General features: G+C 40.2%; 1 protein-coding gene across 1 annotated transcript in view; it reads right to left on the bottom strand.

The window, feature by feature from the left end:
- Positions 1-13,114: 13,114 nt before the first annotated feature.
- LOC137725037 (uncharacterized) overlaps positions 13,115-15,000 on the bottom strand; it is a 5,756-nt gene continuing 3,870 nt past the window's right edge. The window contains exons 3-6 of the mRNA XM_068463646.1: positions 14,123-14,177; positions 13,382-13,500; positions 13,238-13,314; positions 13,115-13,140 (exon numbers count right to left, since the gene is read on the bottom strand). Coding sequence (XP_068319747.1) covers positions 13,115-13,140; positions 13,238-13,314; positions 13,382-13,500; positions 14,123-14,177 — 277 coding nt within the window. The remainder of the gene's footprint in view (positions 13,141-13,237; positions 13,315-13,381; positions 13,501-14,122; positions 14,178-15,000) is intronic.

The raw sequence follows: 15,000 nt of genomic DNA, 5'->3' as shown, positions 1-15,000 counted from the left end.
CCATCTTCCAAGCTCCCCCAGAACGAGAGCCTCCATTTCCTTGGTGACTTTGCACCTTTTCTCCATCCTTTTTAGATCCACTACCAGTGTACCGCTTGAAGGTGCCTTTGCTTTTGTTCGTGTAGAGCACTTCTTCTTCACTCTTCAGTGAGACTCCTCCCATTTGCTTGGCTATAGCTTCTTGACCTGCAAGCAAATTTTCAAACTTAACAAGCGATGGTTGTGTCGGCCATCCTTGTATAGCGGCAATGAACCCTCGATATTCGGGTCTCAAACCATGGATAATTATTCTCTTCATCCTGGTTTCCCCAATAGGAGCTGTTGGATCTAATTCTGAAATTTCGCGGCATATCGACTTCACCTTGTGAAAGTACTGGGCAATCGTCATGTCGTGTTGTACCATCGATAGCAGCTCATTCTCGAGAAGTTGCAATTTTGTATCATTCCTCTTCGAAAAGAGTGTAACAAAAGTGTCCTATGCTTCCTTTGGCGTTTTAGCATCCCGAATGTGCTCCAACATTTCTTCTTCTATTGTGGTCTTTAAGGCAAACATTGATTTGCCTGCTTTAATTTTCCACTTCCGCAAGACGCCGTTAGCATCTTCCGCTGCCGGTTGTGTAACTTCACTACCACCGACAACCTCCCACAAGTCTTGACCTTGAAGGTAAGACTCTATACACGTTGCCCACGTGTTATAGTTTTGGTTGTTGAGCTTCTTGATTCCTCCAACAACTTGAAGATCACCCATCGTATCAACAAGACTTTGACTACACCGAACAAGCTTGAGTGACTACCGTGCAGAGTAATACACTACTCTCGACACATAGAAGCTCCCTCTCAAGGTTTGTGATAACCCCAGCAATAATCTCAAGAAATCTTTTCTGATGTGGAAGATCAGTCAAAACTGCTACCACAGAGCATACTCGGAATTTCAAGAGACTTTACAACCAATGCTCTACCAAGAACGATCCCTGACCGACTTGGCTCTGATACCAATTGTTGTGCCTTGGCCCGTTCGTTAGTGCGGAACCGAGATTCAGATTACAACCTCACCAAAATCACACACAGTTGAACAAAATAAAATACAAGAAATAAAGACACAGAGAAATTTACGAGGTTCGGCAGAAACTGCCTACGTCCCCGGAGGGATATTGCTCTTCACTATGAGAATAACAGTACAAGTATACATGAGTTAAATCGACATAACCCAATCCCATATCCCTTGTACACCCACTCACAGAATTTTCCCAAGAGCCTCACTCTACCCAAGAGTTCTTTCACTAGAATACTTTTCACTCTAGCTCTCTTGATTTTCTCTTAACCCATGTTCAACCTTTTCCATGGGAGATCCGAATGCTCTCCCCCTTGGATGCTCTCTTTCACCCTTACCCATGGTAGAGCCAAATGCTCTCACCATCTCTTTGGATGTTTTACATCTCTTCTCCCTTGTTTTTTTGCAAAACTGAAATGAGCTCTCTCATTTGAACCAACACCCACGGGTGTTTAAGAGAACAAAACTTTTCCCACAAAACATGGCTTTGAAAAAGCCACAAAACATGGCTTTGAAAAAACCACAAAACATGGCTTTGAAAAAGCCACAAAACATGGCTTTGAAAAAGCCACAAAACATGGAACTAATTTGGCCACTATCCAACAATCTCCACCTTGGCCAAATTGTACCAAAGTCCATTGGCCTTACGTACCAGCATGCACACTCTGAATCAACCTCGTTGGTCCTGTTCCGATTCAGTCACTGCCAATGCATGTGCAGCTGCTGCAAGCAAAAAAAAACATTTAGCTTCAGACAGGATCTCGACACATCCTCGTCTCCTCCAGCAGGTTTTCCTCCTCTTCATTGTCTGCAACCTGGAAACTCATTAGTGCACCCAATTCCAGCAACACCCGTCGAGCCAGACAAACATTCCTCACACTTCTCATTCTTCAGGACCATCTCATCACCTGTGAATCCCATAGCTCCACCTGCTGCAAAACCCCTGCAACACTTGAGACTATACATCACCATGAGATGTGTTGCTTCGAGTACCTAGAGGGCATACTCGAAGTCTTCCACCACAAACTTGCTAACCCGGCCTTGCACCCGTAGCACTGTGGACCCTTGCCTCCGGAACCGGATCCGAACTTGCTGTCTCTCTCAGATCCTCTTTCCAATTTTCTTCCACGATTTCAACCTTGAATAGCTTAAGCAGTCTTGTGCCCACCATCATCCATGGTCTCTTGAGTGTATCATTCCACACCAAAGAAGCTTGCACCTGCTCCAAACTTATTGTTTCTTTCCTTGCAGTAAAGTTTCACAAGGTTCTCGTACAAATCTGAAAGTGAGGTAAGAAGAAAGAGGCCTTTGTCTTCTTCCTCAACATCAACTTTCGCAGTTGATCCAAGCATCCCTAAACACGGCTTCAATTTCTTCAGGCTTCCATTACTCTCCTTTACCAAGAGCAAAACCGCCTCTCCCTTTAAACTGCTCAACTGAAAATTCCAAGGTGAACAACAAATCTGGACCTCCAACGAACCAAAGCCCCCAACGATGCTCTGATACCAATTGTTGAATAAGAAGAGTATCCAAGATAACTCTAATGATCCCAAGAAGAAGAAAATAGAGCACACTCTTAAAGAAAGCTCACAAACAAACTAATTAGCAAAGCTTTTCTTATTTAGCTCTAGGCTTTGTTTTTCCTTGGATGATATACAATGCTTGGGGACTTGGGTATTTATAGCAAACCAAATGAAAGCTACACCACATACTTAATTAAACTAAGATTATTTATTACCCCACAAAACCCATTAATTGCACCTAATTTTTTTCCACTCAACCATACCTAACATTGCCTAACTTTCCACGCAGCCATACCTAATTTTGACATTGATTCTCAACAACGTGATATGCAAAATTTGTTCCAAAGTACTCATGAACAGGTTGAAGCTTATTTTACCGGATATCATTTCGCCATCCCAAAGTGCATTTATTACTGGAAGATTAATCTCAGACAATTGTTTAGTGGCATCAGAAATTGCTCACTCTATGAAAAAGAAGAATAATGGTTGGAATGGTCTGATGGTGCTGAAATTAGACATCAGTAAAAACTATGATCGCATCGAATGGATGTTCCTAGAACAAATGATGAGAAGATTAGGGTTTGCTAAGGAATGGATTACTTGGATAATGATGTGTGTCACTTCAGTTTCTTATTTGTTCAAGCTTAATGAGGAACCAGCGGGCTTCTTACAACCTAAAATGGGTATTTAGCAAGGGGATCCAATGTCTCCGTTCTTGTTGGTGATTTGTGCAGAAGGTCTTTCGGTCTTGTTAGATGTGTGGGAGGCTCAAGGACGGATACAAGGAATCTAGGTTTGTAATGGTGCGCCTAGTATACATCATTTCCTCTTTGTAGATGATGGCTTTATTTTTTTCCAGAAGTACTTTGGAGGAATGTTGTGAACTAAAGGAATTGTTGAGATCTTATGGGTTGGCATCGGGCAAGCGATTAATCTTTCTAAAAGCTGTGTGGCGTTCAGTACGAATGTGACTGAAATGGATGCTCAATTGCTTGCCGATTGCCTTGGTATGAACAGGGTGGAATACCATGATCATTATCTTGGGTTGATGGTTTTCAATGATAAATCCAAGAAGACTATGTTCGCATATATCAAAGATCGGCTCTGGAAAAAACTTAATGGATGATGTGGGAGTCTTCTAAGTAGTGCTGGCAAAGAGATTTTAATTAAAACCGTGGCCCAGGCAGTCCCTTTATATACCATGCAGACTTTCTTGCTTCCGAAGACATTCTGTGATAAGTTAAATCAAATGGTTGCACGATTTTGGTGGGGGAAAGAAGCTGGTAAACGACGTATTCACTGGGTGAGTTGGCAGAAGATGTGTAAGCTAAAAAACGTGGGAGGCTTGGGCTTCAAAGATTTGTACGCTTTCAAACTAGCTTTGCTTGCTAAGCAAGGTTGGCGTATTATCCAGCAACCACACTCTCTTGTTGCTCAAGTCTTTAAAGCTCGTTATTTTCCTAAAATGGATTTTCTACAAGCTACGGTGAAGAAAAATTCGTTCTATTGTTGGAAAAGCATGGCGGCCTCTAGAGTTTTGATTCAGCGTAGAGCGCGATGGTGGGTGGGTGACAGTTTGAATATTAAAATTTGGGGTGACAACTGGCTACCGTGAGATAATTATGCAAAAGTGCTCAGTCCTTTACCGGTAGGAGTACATCCTAGCTTACTGTGAGATCTCTTATGGTGGACTCAGATTGTGTTTGATGGAATACGCAGTTGATATCTCAAATGTTCTTTGAAGAAGAGGCCAACCTTATTATGAGCATTCCCTTGAGTTTGTTTAGTCCACCTGATGAGTTGATTTGGATTAAAGACCCCAAAGGAAATTTTATGACTAAGAGTGCATACTTCGTTGCTCGAACTTGCAGTGAAATTTGTGGTGATGTACCGATCAGTTCAACGATGACGACGGATATCAAGTTTTTGTGGAAGGCTTTGTGGCGTGCTAAGGTACTAGGTAAAGTCAAAATTTGTATCTGGAGGGGTTGTTTGAAAGCTTTGCCGACTAGAGTCAATTTAAGGTACATATGGATGATTGTTGTCTCTTTTGTGATAACGAACTTGAAATGATTGAACACGCCCTCTTGCATTGCTCTCGAACGGCGGACATGGTTCTCAAGCCTATTAGGACTACAAACTATGCGGCACAGAGAGGTTGGGTTACAAGAATGGTTCGCTCGCTTGGCTTATTCTCTTTCAAGAGAGAGCTTTGATTTCGCGCTTGCTTTGCTTTGGAATATCTGGAATGCTCGTAATGCAATGCTTTGGAAGGGCTTGGCTTTACCACCATAGGAAATCCAACTGCAAGCTTACACTTGGTTGTTGGAGTTTAAGAAGTGGAATGAGGTGCAATCGGATAACAAAGCTGCCAATGTGCGGAAATGGAGGAAGTCGGAGGAATGATGGATTAAATGTAATTTCGATGGTACATGGGATCAACATGATGCAGTGGGAGGCGTTGGCGTGATCATCAGGAATGCAGCTGGGGATTGTATAGCAGCTACCGCTTTGAAGTTGACTGGTATTGCATCACCAATGCTTGCGGAGATTGCAGCTGCTCGTGAAGTTGCCTTATTTGCTTACCAATAGCAGACTGAACAGGTGATATTGGAAGGAGATGCACTATTGGTGATAGCTACAATTCAAAATAATTTGGCGCTAATCATGGGCCATTTGCGCATTTGATGGATGTCACCAGACGGATCCTGCAATCTTTCCAACTGTGGAAAGCTAAATTTGTGCGAAGAGATGCCAATACAATGGCTAATCGGTTAGCTAGATTTAGTTTAACTTTGGAACATTCCGTTTCTTGGTTTGAGGACCCTCCTCATATAATTTCTGATCTTATTTTGAAGGATAGTTTTAATTATTAAGTTTGTTGGTGCGGGACATTCTTTTTCCCTTCATTTGGGTTGTTTCTCGGGAAGGTTTTTATTAAGGCCCACTGTTAGCACCCTTTTCTCTAATTGTACATTGTTCCCATTATGAAATGAATACCGTACTTGAATTTCAAAAAAAAAAAAAAAAAAAAAATATCAGTGCAGCTCTAAAAAATTTGTTTGGAGCTTATCAGAGCTCCCAAATTTTCTGTCTTTTTCTTGACAAGAGGAATCCAAAATGCTTGCCATGTATAGGACTTCAGGAAATGGTTAACTGTGACAGGTGGATAACGATAACAAATGTGAACACTCAACAAGCTGGTGGAAGATGTTTCAGTTCTCCCCGAAGTTTATATGAATTTACTTTTGTTATCTTGTCATTTGAAAAAACAAGCTAGTGAATGACATTTTACTTGATCTCTAACCAGAAGAATAAATCTTTCTAAAACTCCCCTTTTTACTCTTATTTTAGAACAAATTATCGCGGAGAGTGAATTCTGCACACTTTTTTTTACCTCTTACACTATTGTATTTTCCCTAGCTATTGAATTTAATAAATAAGATAATCAAGGAACAAAATAAAACATATGAGTGAGTGCGAGAATCACTTCGCGCTACCAACAAAGAATTTTTCTACAGTGTAGCCCACTCCATTGTTGGGCTTGTATGTAGAGGTCCAGGGTTTAACCAAAAGATGCTTTCTTTTATTTCATAAAATACCGAATAGGATTCTATCCGAATTATCTTTGTGAGGATCCTGGAAATCACTTCATCGTATCCGTTTCTCTGTCATCTTGCGGCCAAAAATAATTTTGAATTATTTTATTTAAAATTGAACACAAACAGTACTTGACAAAAATTGACCGTACGATATACGACAAAATGATTCTCGATATCTTCACAAAGAGAATCCGGAGAGTATCCTCATCCATTTTGTTTACCTATATTTTCATATTTTCATAGTGGATCCTCAGGTTGTAATAATCTACCTATATTTTCATATGGCTTTTTATATTAGCACCCCACAAAATGTTGAATGCACCCAACATTAAAATTTAATATTAAATGACTAATTTATCCTATTACGCAATGACAATTTTGACTTTATTAGGTTTTAAAAAAAAAAAAAAAATTCTAAATACACCCCAAATCACTTTTAGCGTATTATTTACCTTTTCAACTATCAAAACCCTCCCACCCTCCATTGTTGAACAAAACCCTAACCAATGAAATTGCATCCTCTACACTTTGAGGATGGGTACATCGTCATTTGAATTTTTAAAACCATACAAACCCTCATGAATAATATTTTTTAAGGGAGTTCAAAATAAATAAAATTCATAATCTTTAATTTACAAGACTGAAAAAATATGAAAGCATATATAAATGCTCGTGATTACATCTTCTACACTTAGACGATGGTAAATGGTCGTTTAAGTTTTTAAAAACCCTCCAAACCTCATGAATAGTGTTTTTATTATAGTGTAAAATAATAATAATTATTGTAGGAGTGTGAAAAAATATAAAAAAATATATACAATCACTTGTAATAACAAACTATACAACTTTCATGAAGGGTCAACTCCAAAATCCGACACCATAATCCATAAATATTATATTTAAATTTAACGGTCGATTGTTGTTTATGCTTTATTCTACTCACCGAATTTCAATTTTAAATTTTCATTATTTATTGATTTTAAATATATTTTCTTTACAGGTAACAGGTCAAATCATATTACATAATAATATTAACGGATGTTACACGGCACGATCCATTAAGATATCGGGTATGTCACAAAAACGACACGAATACGAAAAACACGACACAAACGCCAGGTCTACCTAAAAGTCTTCGATAATTGCTAGTTTCCTGGCTATTCTGCCCAAAAATTTTGGTCTCCCCAGTTACAAAAGTTACTCCCCGAAACTTTCTCTGTTTTACTTGCATATTTTATTTGAGCATTCTTCAACAATTGCGCACCCAGCTTTCAAATTAGAGACTATGAGCTAAATGGAAAACTTGTAGGGGTGACTGAAGAAAAAAAATGTTTGGAAGGGGGTTTTTATAATTTCCTTATAATATCTTCATAGGCTTGAGGCCTTCTACATTGTAAAACCAGCGACCCAAATTGGGCTAAATCTTATACAGCATTGTTCCTATACCATTCATCACGCGAGTTTACCTAGTTATAAGTGAAGAGTGTATTGGCAAATGGGATTAGCACTGAGCCTATATCAGTTTTTGTGTAAATACTTCTACGATAATATGATGTATAATTTCAAAATAAAACTAGCTTAATTGTGATCTCGGTAATTTTACGTTTGGGTACACAATTGATGAGAGAATCTCATGTATCATTGGGATATATCCCCATGAGTCCGATGAGTCGCATACTAACGGGGATCTATCCGAAGATGTAGGTAAGAATCTTTCCTTGTTGAGGTTAGAAAAGATCCAAGTGAAAGTTCCGAACACAGTGATAAAAGGAGTGACTAGTGAGAATCCCATCTCATCTTAATACTAACATGATTAGTCTTCTATATTTTTACCAGCAGAATCTGCTGGTTCACATTGTTCCGTAAAATGAGTTTAAGACATCAAACAATGAGGCAACACTTGGAGAAAATCTAAATAATCAAAGATCTTGATTAATACCTGCAGCGTAAACATTGCTATGCATTTTGTTAGACAAGTAGAAACATAGTTAGAGTCTAGATATGATTGTAATCCTAATTGTAGTTGTATTCCTAACTTGTAGGGATAATAGCTTGATGTGCAAAAAATGTAATTGTATATATCCTTATTCATATATTAATGAAATATACTTTTTAGCCCACATATCTTTTTCTACATGGTATACAGAGCAGGTTTCAAAACCCTAGCTTTTCTTTAAAAAATTTCGGCAGCCTTCTTCTACCGTTCTTGTTCTTCCATCATGGGAGACTCTGATAGTAGTACCCCCTTTTACCTTCACCATTCTGATCACCCTAACCTTGTTCTTGTCTCCAAAAAATTGAATGGAGATAATTATACAACCTGGGAGTGCGGTATGGAGATTTTCTTGAGCGACAAGAACAAACTTTGTTTTATTAATGGTGATATCAAGGAGCCGTCCTCCTCCGAGGATCCTGATACTCATGCCGCTTGGCGTTGCTGTAACGACATGATTCTTTTTTGGCTCCTTCATTCTTTGGAGCCTAATCTTGCCGAGTCCGTCCTCTTTCCACCACTGCCAAAGTCGTATGGGATGACCTTCGCGAACAGTTCTCCCAAAGCAACGCCCCCCGCATCTTCCAACTCAACTGCGAACTCGCCACCATCTCCCAAAGTACTTCATCCGTCTTCGCCTATTTCATTCGCCTTAAAGGCCTTTAGGACGAACTTGCCTCGTACAACGAACACTGCACCTGTTCTTGTGGCATCTAAAACGAAAGGCAGCAGCTTATGCAATTCCTCATGTGGCTTAATGAGTCTTTCTCCGCCGTTCGGGACCAGATTATTCTGACAAACCCTCTTCCCACTGTTTGCCAAGCTTGTTCCTCTGTTTCTCAGGCTAAAAAACAGCTCTCGTTAGGCTCCCTTTGTTTTGCAGACCAAGCTGTAGCCATGGAAGTTCGTGGCTCTTTCCGTACTTCCTCCGACGGTCTTCCTCTCTACTGCACCTATTGCAACTATGACTTTCACACCCGCAAAAATTGTCACAAACTTCACAGTTACCTTGTTCGTCATCCCCTTCATGGATAACCATGGCGGCCACCCCGTCGCTCCTCCATGCCCACTGCATCTACTGGTTCTTCACACAGCAATGGCGCTGCCAATCCCGCACGTAGCACCAACAATGCTAGTGCTTGGCCCAACAATAGCCCTCAGGCCCACAATGCTACTGTCCTTCCCTCAGTCCATCACGAGCAAGGACAACCCAATTTGCATGATGTACAAGTTGCAATGCCCCACTTTTCAGCCAAATAACATTCCCGTGTCCTTGCTGCCATGACTAACACTGCAGACCAGGTTGCAATGCCCCACTTTTCAGCGGAACAACATTCCCGTGTCCTTGCTGCCATGACTAACACTGCAGACCAGGTTGCAATGCCCCACATTTCAGCCGAACAACATTCCCGTGTCCTTGCTACCCTGACTAACACGGCAGACTTTTCTTCGTCTCCTCAGGCCCATGCCGTTTTCAGTGATGACTTTGCCAAAGGTTTGTTACCTGTAGCTTCTCGTCATAGTCAATGGATCCTTGAAAGCAGAGCTACATATCATATTACTTCTTCCGCTTCATGTTTAGTTAACACTTCTGCTTCACATTTGCCATCTATTTCTTTGCCTAGTGGTGCTACCTGGTACTCTTCGTTTAAATTCCTCGGTTAATTTAAGAGATGTTTTAGGCGTCTCTAATTTTAAAGTGGACCTTTTATCGGTTGGTAAGCTTACAGATGGATTATCGTGTTGCGTAACATTTTTTTCCTTCTTTGTGTGTTTTGCAGAAGTTGGTTTCGAAGGCGATGATTGGTGTGGGTAAGCGATGTGGCGATCTATATTACCTCGTGGCCCTTGCCTCCTCTATCCCCACCTGTCACCTTCTCTGCAACATCATCAACATCCCATCCTCCCTATGGCATAAACGCCTTGGTCACCTTTCATCTACTCGTTTGCAAGCTTTAGCTTCTAGTTTTCTTAATTGTTCTTTTGATTCTAGTCATGTTTGTGATGTTTGTCCTTTGGCGAAACAAACTCGTCAACCTTTTGGTTTAAGTTCAATTTCAACGACTTTCCTTTTGCTTTAATTCATTGTGATATTTAAGGCCCGAATCATTAATCTTCCCTTTCCGGAGCTCGTTATTTTTTAACCATTGTGGATGATTTTTCTTGCTTTACATGGGTCTTTCTCATGAAACATAAATTAGATACTTAGCAATTAATCAAGGATTTTTTGTTTATGTCAATACCCAAGTCCATACTAAAATCCAATGCATTTGTATTGATAATGGAGGCGAATTTTTTTCTCTTTGTAATTTTTTCTCAGGCAATGGGGTACTTTTTCAAATTTCTTGTGTTTATACCCTTCAACAAAATGGCATTGTTGAATGAAAACATAGGCACCTCCTTGAAACTGCTCGTGCCCTTTGCTTCCAATTATATCTTCCCCTAAAATTTTGGGGTGAATGTGTTCTTACAGCTGCTTATCTAATAAACCATCTCCCTACCCATCTTCTCCATAATAAATCTCCTTTTGAGGTTCTTCATAACAAAACACCAACCTATGACCACTTCCGTGTCTTTGGTTGTCTAGCCTATGCCACCATTATTATTCCCACCATTAAATTTTCCCCTCGGGCCCATCATTGCATCTTCCTTGGTTACCTTCATGGACAGAAAGCATACAAACTATATGACCTAGACACTCACCGCACTCTGACCAGTAGGGATGTAATCTTTCATGAAGATTCCTTCTCTTTTGCCGTTAACCCCACCCCTACCTCATCCCCCACGCTTACACTGCCTCTTCCCTCTCATTTGGACCTTTCCTATCCACCACCTCTTGACACCACGCCACCTTCCCATACTGCCACCTCACCCACCTCCACTTCCATGCCCTCTTCCCATGCTGCCACCTCACCTGTCCATCCTCCCACCACTACACTTCCTACCTCACCTGCTCCTTCCACCGATATTGACTCGGATTCCACCCAACTACCCACGAACCCCTCATCTCCCAGCCCACGCCTCATCCTGACATTCCCCACACCCTACACACTTTTTCCCGTACCTGTAAATCCACAACCTATTTAGAAGACTACGTTTGTTCGCAGGTGATTCTGCCACCACACAAATCCTCGACTTCGCAACCTGATTCTGCAAAAGGTACGCGATATCCACTTTGTAATTTTATTTCTTACATCTGTTACTCTCCTAAACATCTTTCATATATTTACTCTGTTAGTCGAAAAGTGGAGCCATCATCCTTTGCCGAGGCTGCCAGCGACCTTAGTTGGCATCGTGCCATGAATGAGAAGCTTCAAGCTTTACATGCCAATGGTACTTGGACTTTGACTACCTTGCCCCTAGCAAAGTTCCCATTGATTGTAAGTGGGTGTACAAACTAAAGTATAATTCTAATGGTTCCACTGAGCATTATAAAGCTCGCTTAGTTGCTAAAGGTTACACACGGTCTGAAGGTATTGATTATCATGACACTTTTTCTCCTACTACTAAGATGATTACAGTGTGTTGTCTTATTGCTCTTGCCGCTAGTCAGTCTTAGTCTCTTCATCAGCTTGATGTTAATAATGCTTTTTTGCATGGTGATTTACATGAGGAAATTTATATGTCTCCTCCTCCTGGTCTTCGACGATAGGGGGAGAATCTTGTGTGTTGCCTTCATAAGTCCCTTAATGGTCTCAAGCAGGCTTCTCGCCAATGGTTTGCCAAATTCACTAGTGCCATTCTTTCCGCTGGTTTTCAACAATCCAAAGCTGACTATTCACTATTCACCAGAAAGTCCGGTACTTTTTTCACAGCCTTGCTCATTGATGTGGATGATATTGTGATTATAGGCAATGACATCAGTGCCATTGATTCTCTGAAGTCTTATCTCTGGATAAAAGTCTTCCTATGGATGATACAAAATTATCTAATAAATGAGAACTTCTCAAGGATCCTGAAAGTATCGACATTTAATAGGCCGGATATCACCTATCCTGTGCATGTTTTGAGTTGGTTTATGCACGAGCCACGTGTACCTCATATGGATGTTGCGCTTCGTGTTGTTCGTTATTTGAAGTTTACTCCAGGTCAAGGCTTATTATTCTGTTCTGACAACCAAACCAAGTTAGCTACATTTTGTGACTCTGATTGGGCTGGTTGTCTTATCACTCGCTGTTCGACTCTGGGTATTGTGTATTCTTGAGAAATTCTTTGATTTCATGGCGGACGAAGCGACAGAAAATTGTTTCACTCTCTTTAGCTAAGCCAGAATATAGGGCTATGGCAGGTGCTTGTGAGTTAATTTGGCTTCGGTTTTTGTTGAAGGATTTGAACATTCCTTTAGATGGTCCTTCCGTTTTATTTTGTGATAATCAAGCAGTATTACATATAACTGCTAATCCTGTTTTTCATGAGTGGACTCGTCACATTGAGATGGATTGTCACTTTATACAAGATAAGATTGTAGATGGCACTATAGAAACCAAGTATGTTGGTACGGCATACCAATTGGCAGATTTGTTCACCAAGCCTCTCGGGAAGGAAAAGTTTTTTACTATGTTACGCAAGTTGGGAGTTCTTGACATCCACTTTCCAACTTGAGGGGGAGTGTTAGATAAGTAGAAACATAGTTAGAGTCTAGATATGATTGTAATCCTAATTGTAGTTGTATTCCTAACTTGTAGGGATAATACCTTGTTGTGCAAGGAATGTAATTGTATATATTCTTAATCACGTAGCAATGAAATATACTTTTCAGCCCACATATCTTTTTCTACATTTTGACCATTTCATCCGAATAACCATTTACAGTAGGTTGATTATTAGTCTTACAACCATACCAAGTCCAACAACTACGTCCAGATAATCCAGCAAGGTACTAAAAGAAATTGCACAGCATTAAACAAGGGCCAAACTGTTCTATACATACCATGAGCTCCGCTAACTAGATCATCGACTCATCTCCAGCTTCTGCCAATTCAAGATACAAATATTTATGTTTCAAAAAAAAGTTATGTGCAATCGACTTTAAGCTGGTTCCATTCACATATAAGATGGAAAATAATACCTTTTCCTGGAACGATTACAACCGGAGCTGATTTACAGTTGCGCATGCAATACTCACTCACACTTCCTTGTAGTACACTGAAGAAATCCCAGCAATAAAGTGAGTAAATGAATTATGTGAGAGAGAGAGAGAGAGGAAGGGTACCTTTGAATGAATCCTCTGCCTCTGGTACCTAGGATCACAGCCGCTGGCTTCACTCGTTCTGCTTCCTTGCAAATTACCCTACCAGGATCCCCTTCCACAATCCGGGCACTAGTCCTTACCTACTTCCATAAATATTGTTTCAAATTTTGGATGTGAGAAATTCCAAATGCAAGAAAATAACCTACAGTTGGTTCTCATAATTGTCCACATTATTTACCTATAGAATAACAGTAAATACGTTATCTTGACAAATCTGTATCGTCAGATGTCTATATTACCATAATATGAATATAAAAATCAGGCATTAATCGAAGGCTCAGATTCATGGTATGTAGGAACCACACATTTTATGTTCTCAGACAGTTTGGTAAGTCAACATTTGCCGATAAAAACAGTTCAAGCTGCATTGGGGTATCCATTATTACTGTTATCATGCTATATCGGCATTATCCAATTAATTCGACTAGATTACGCTTATTTATCACAACAATATAGATCGAGTGTAGGCAAATAATGGAACTCATTTATTTGATGCTGCAAATGACTACTCATCATGCCAACTTTATTTGAGAAATTGCAATGGCCAAAAGTTGTTTAAGTGCAATTTTATGTGCAATTTTGGATGCCCCAAATTAGATCATCGACAGTTGACATATAAAATTAGACATGGCTAATGTTCCACACATGATTGAAAGGGCATTAAGTTACTCTTGCGCCAAGTACAACCCTTATTATACTCACCATGGCAACTTCAAAAGCCTCCATAGCAAGCTTCTGCATAAGTCCGTTGTTGAGAATCAATGTCAATTGTAGGTGAAGTAGGTGGATGTTGTAGGTGAAGTAAGAGTGTGAGGTTGGTGAAGTAAGTGTGTGAGGTTGGTGAAGTAAGTGGAGGTTGTAGGTGAAGTAGGTGGATGTTGTAGGTGAAGTAAGTGTGTGGTGTAGCTTTCATTTGGTTTGGTATAAATACCCAAGTCCTCAAGCATTGTAAATCATCCAAGGAAAAACAAAGCCTAGAGCTAAATAAGAAAAGCTTTGCTAATTAGTTTGTTTTGTGAGCTTTCTTTAAGAGTGTGCTCTATTTTCTTTTTCTTGGGATCATTAGAGTTATCTTGGATACTCTTCTTATTCAACAATTGGTATCAGAGCCAAGTCGGTCAGGGATCGTTCTTGGTAGAGCATTGGTTGTAAAGTCTCTTGAAATTCCGAGTATGCTCTGTGGTTGCAGTTTTGACTGATCTTCCACATCAGAAAAAATTTCTTGAGATTATTGCTGGGGTTATCACAAACCTTGAGAGGGAGCTTCTTTGTGTCGAGAGTAGTGTATTACTCTGCACGGTAGTCACTCAAGCTTGTTCGGTGTAGTCAAAGTCTTGCCGATACGATGGGTGATCTTCAAGTTGTTGGAGGAATCAAGAAGCTCAACAACCAAAACTATAACACGTGGGCAACGTGTATAGAGTCTTACCTTCAAGGTCAAGACTTGTGGGAGGTTGTCGGTGGTAGTGAAGTTACACAACCGGCAGCGGAAGATGCTAACGGCGTCTTGCGGAAGTGGAAAATTAAAGCAGGCAAATCAATGTTTGTCTTAAAGACCACAATAGAAGAAGAAATGTTAG

Source organism: Pyrus communis, chromosome 2 (genome assembly GCF_963583255.1).
Source record: "Pyrus communis chromosome 2, drPyrComm1.1, whole genome shotgun sequence".
NCBI lineage: Eukaryota > Viridiplantae > Streptophyta > Magnoliopsida > Rosales > Rosaceae > Pyrus > Pyrus communis.
The sequence above is the reverse complement of the archived record's forward strand: the minus strand, read 5'-3'. Positions and strand labels throughout refer to the sequence as shown.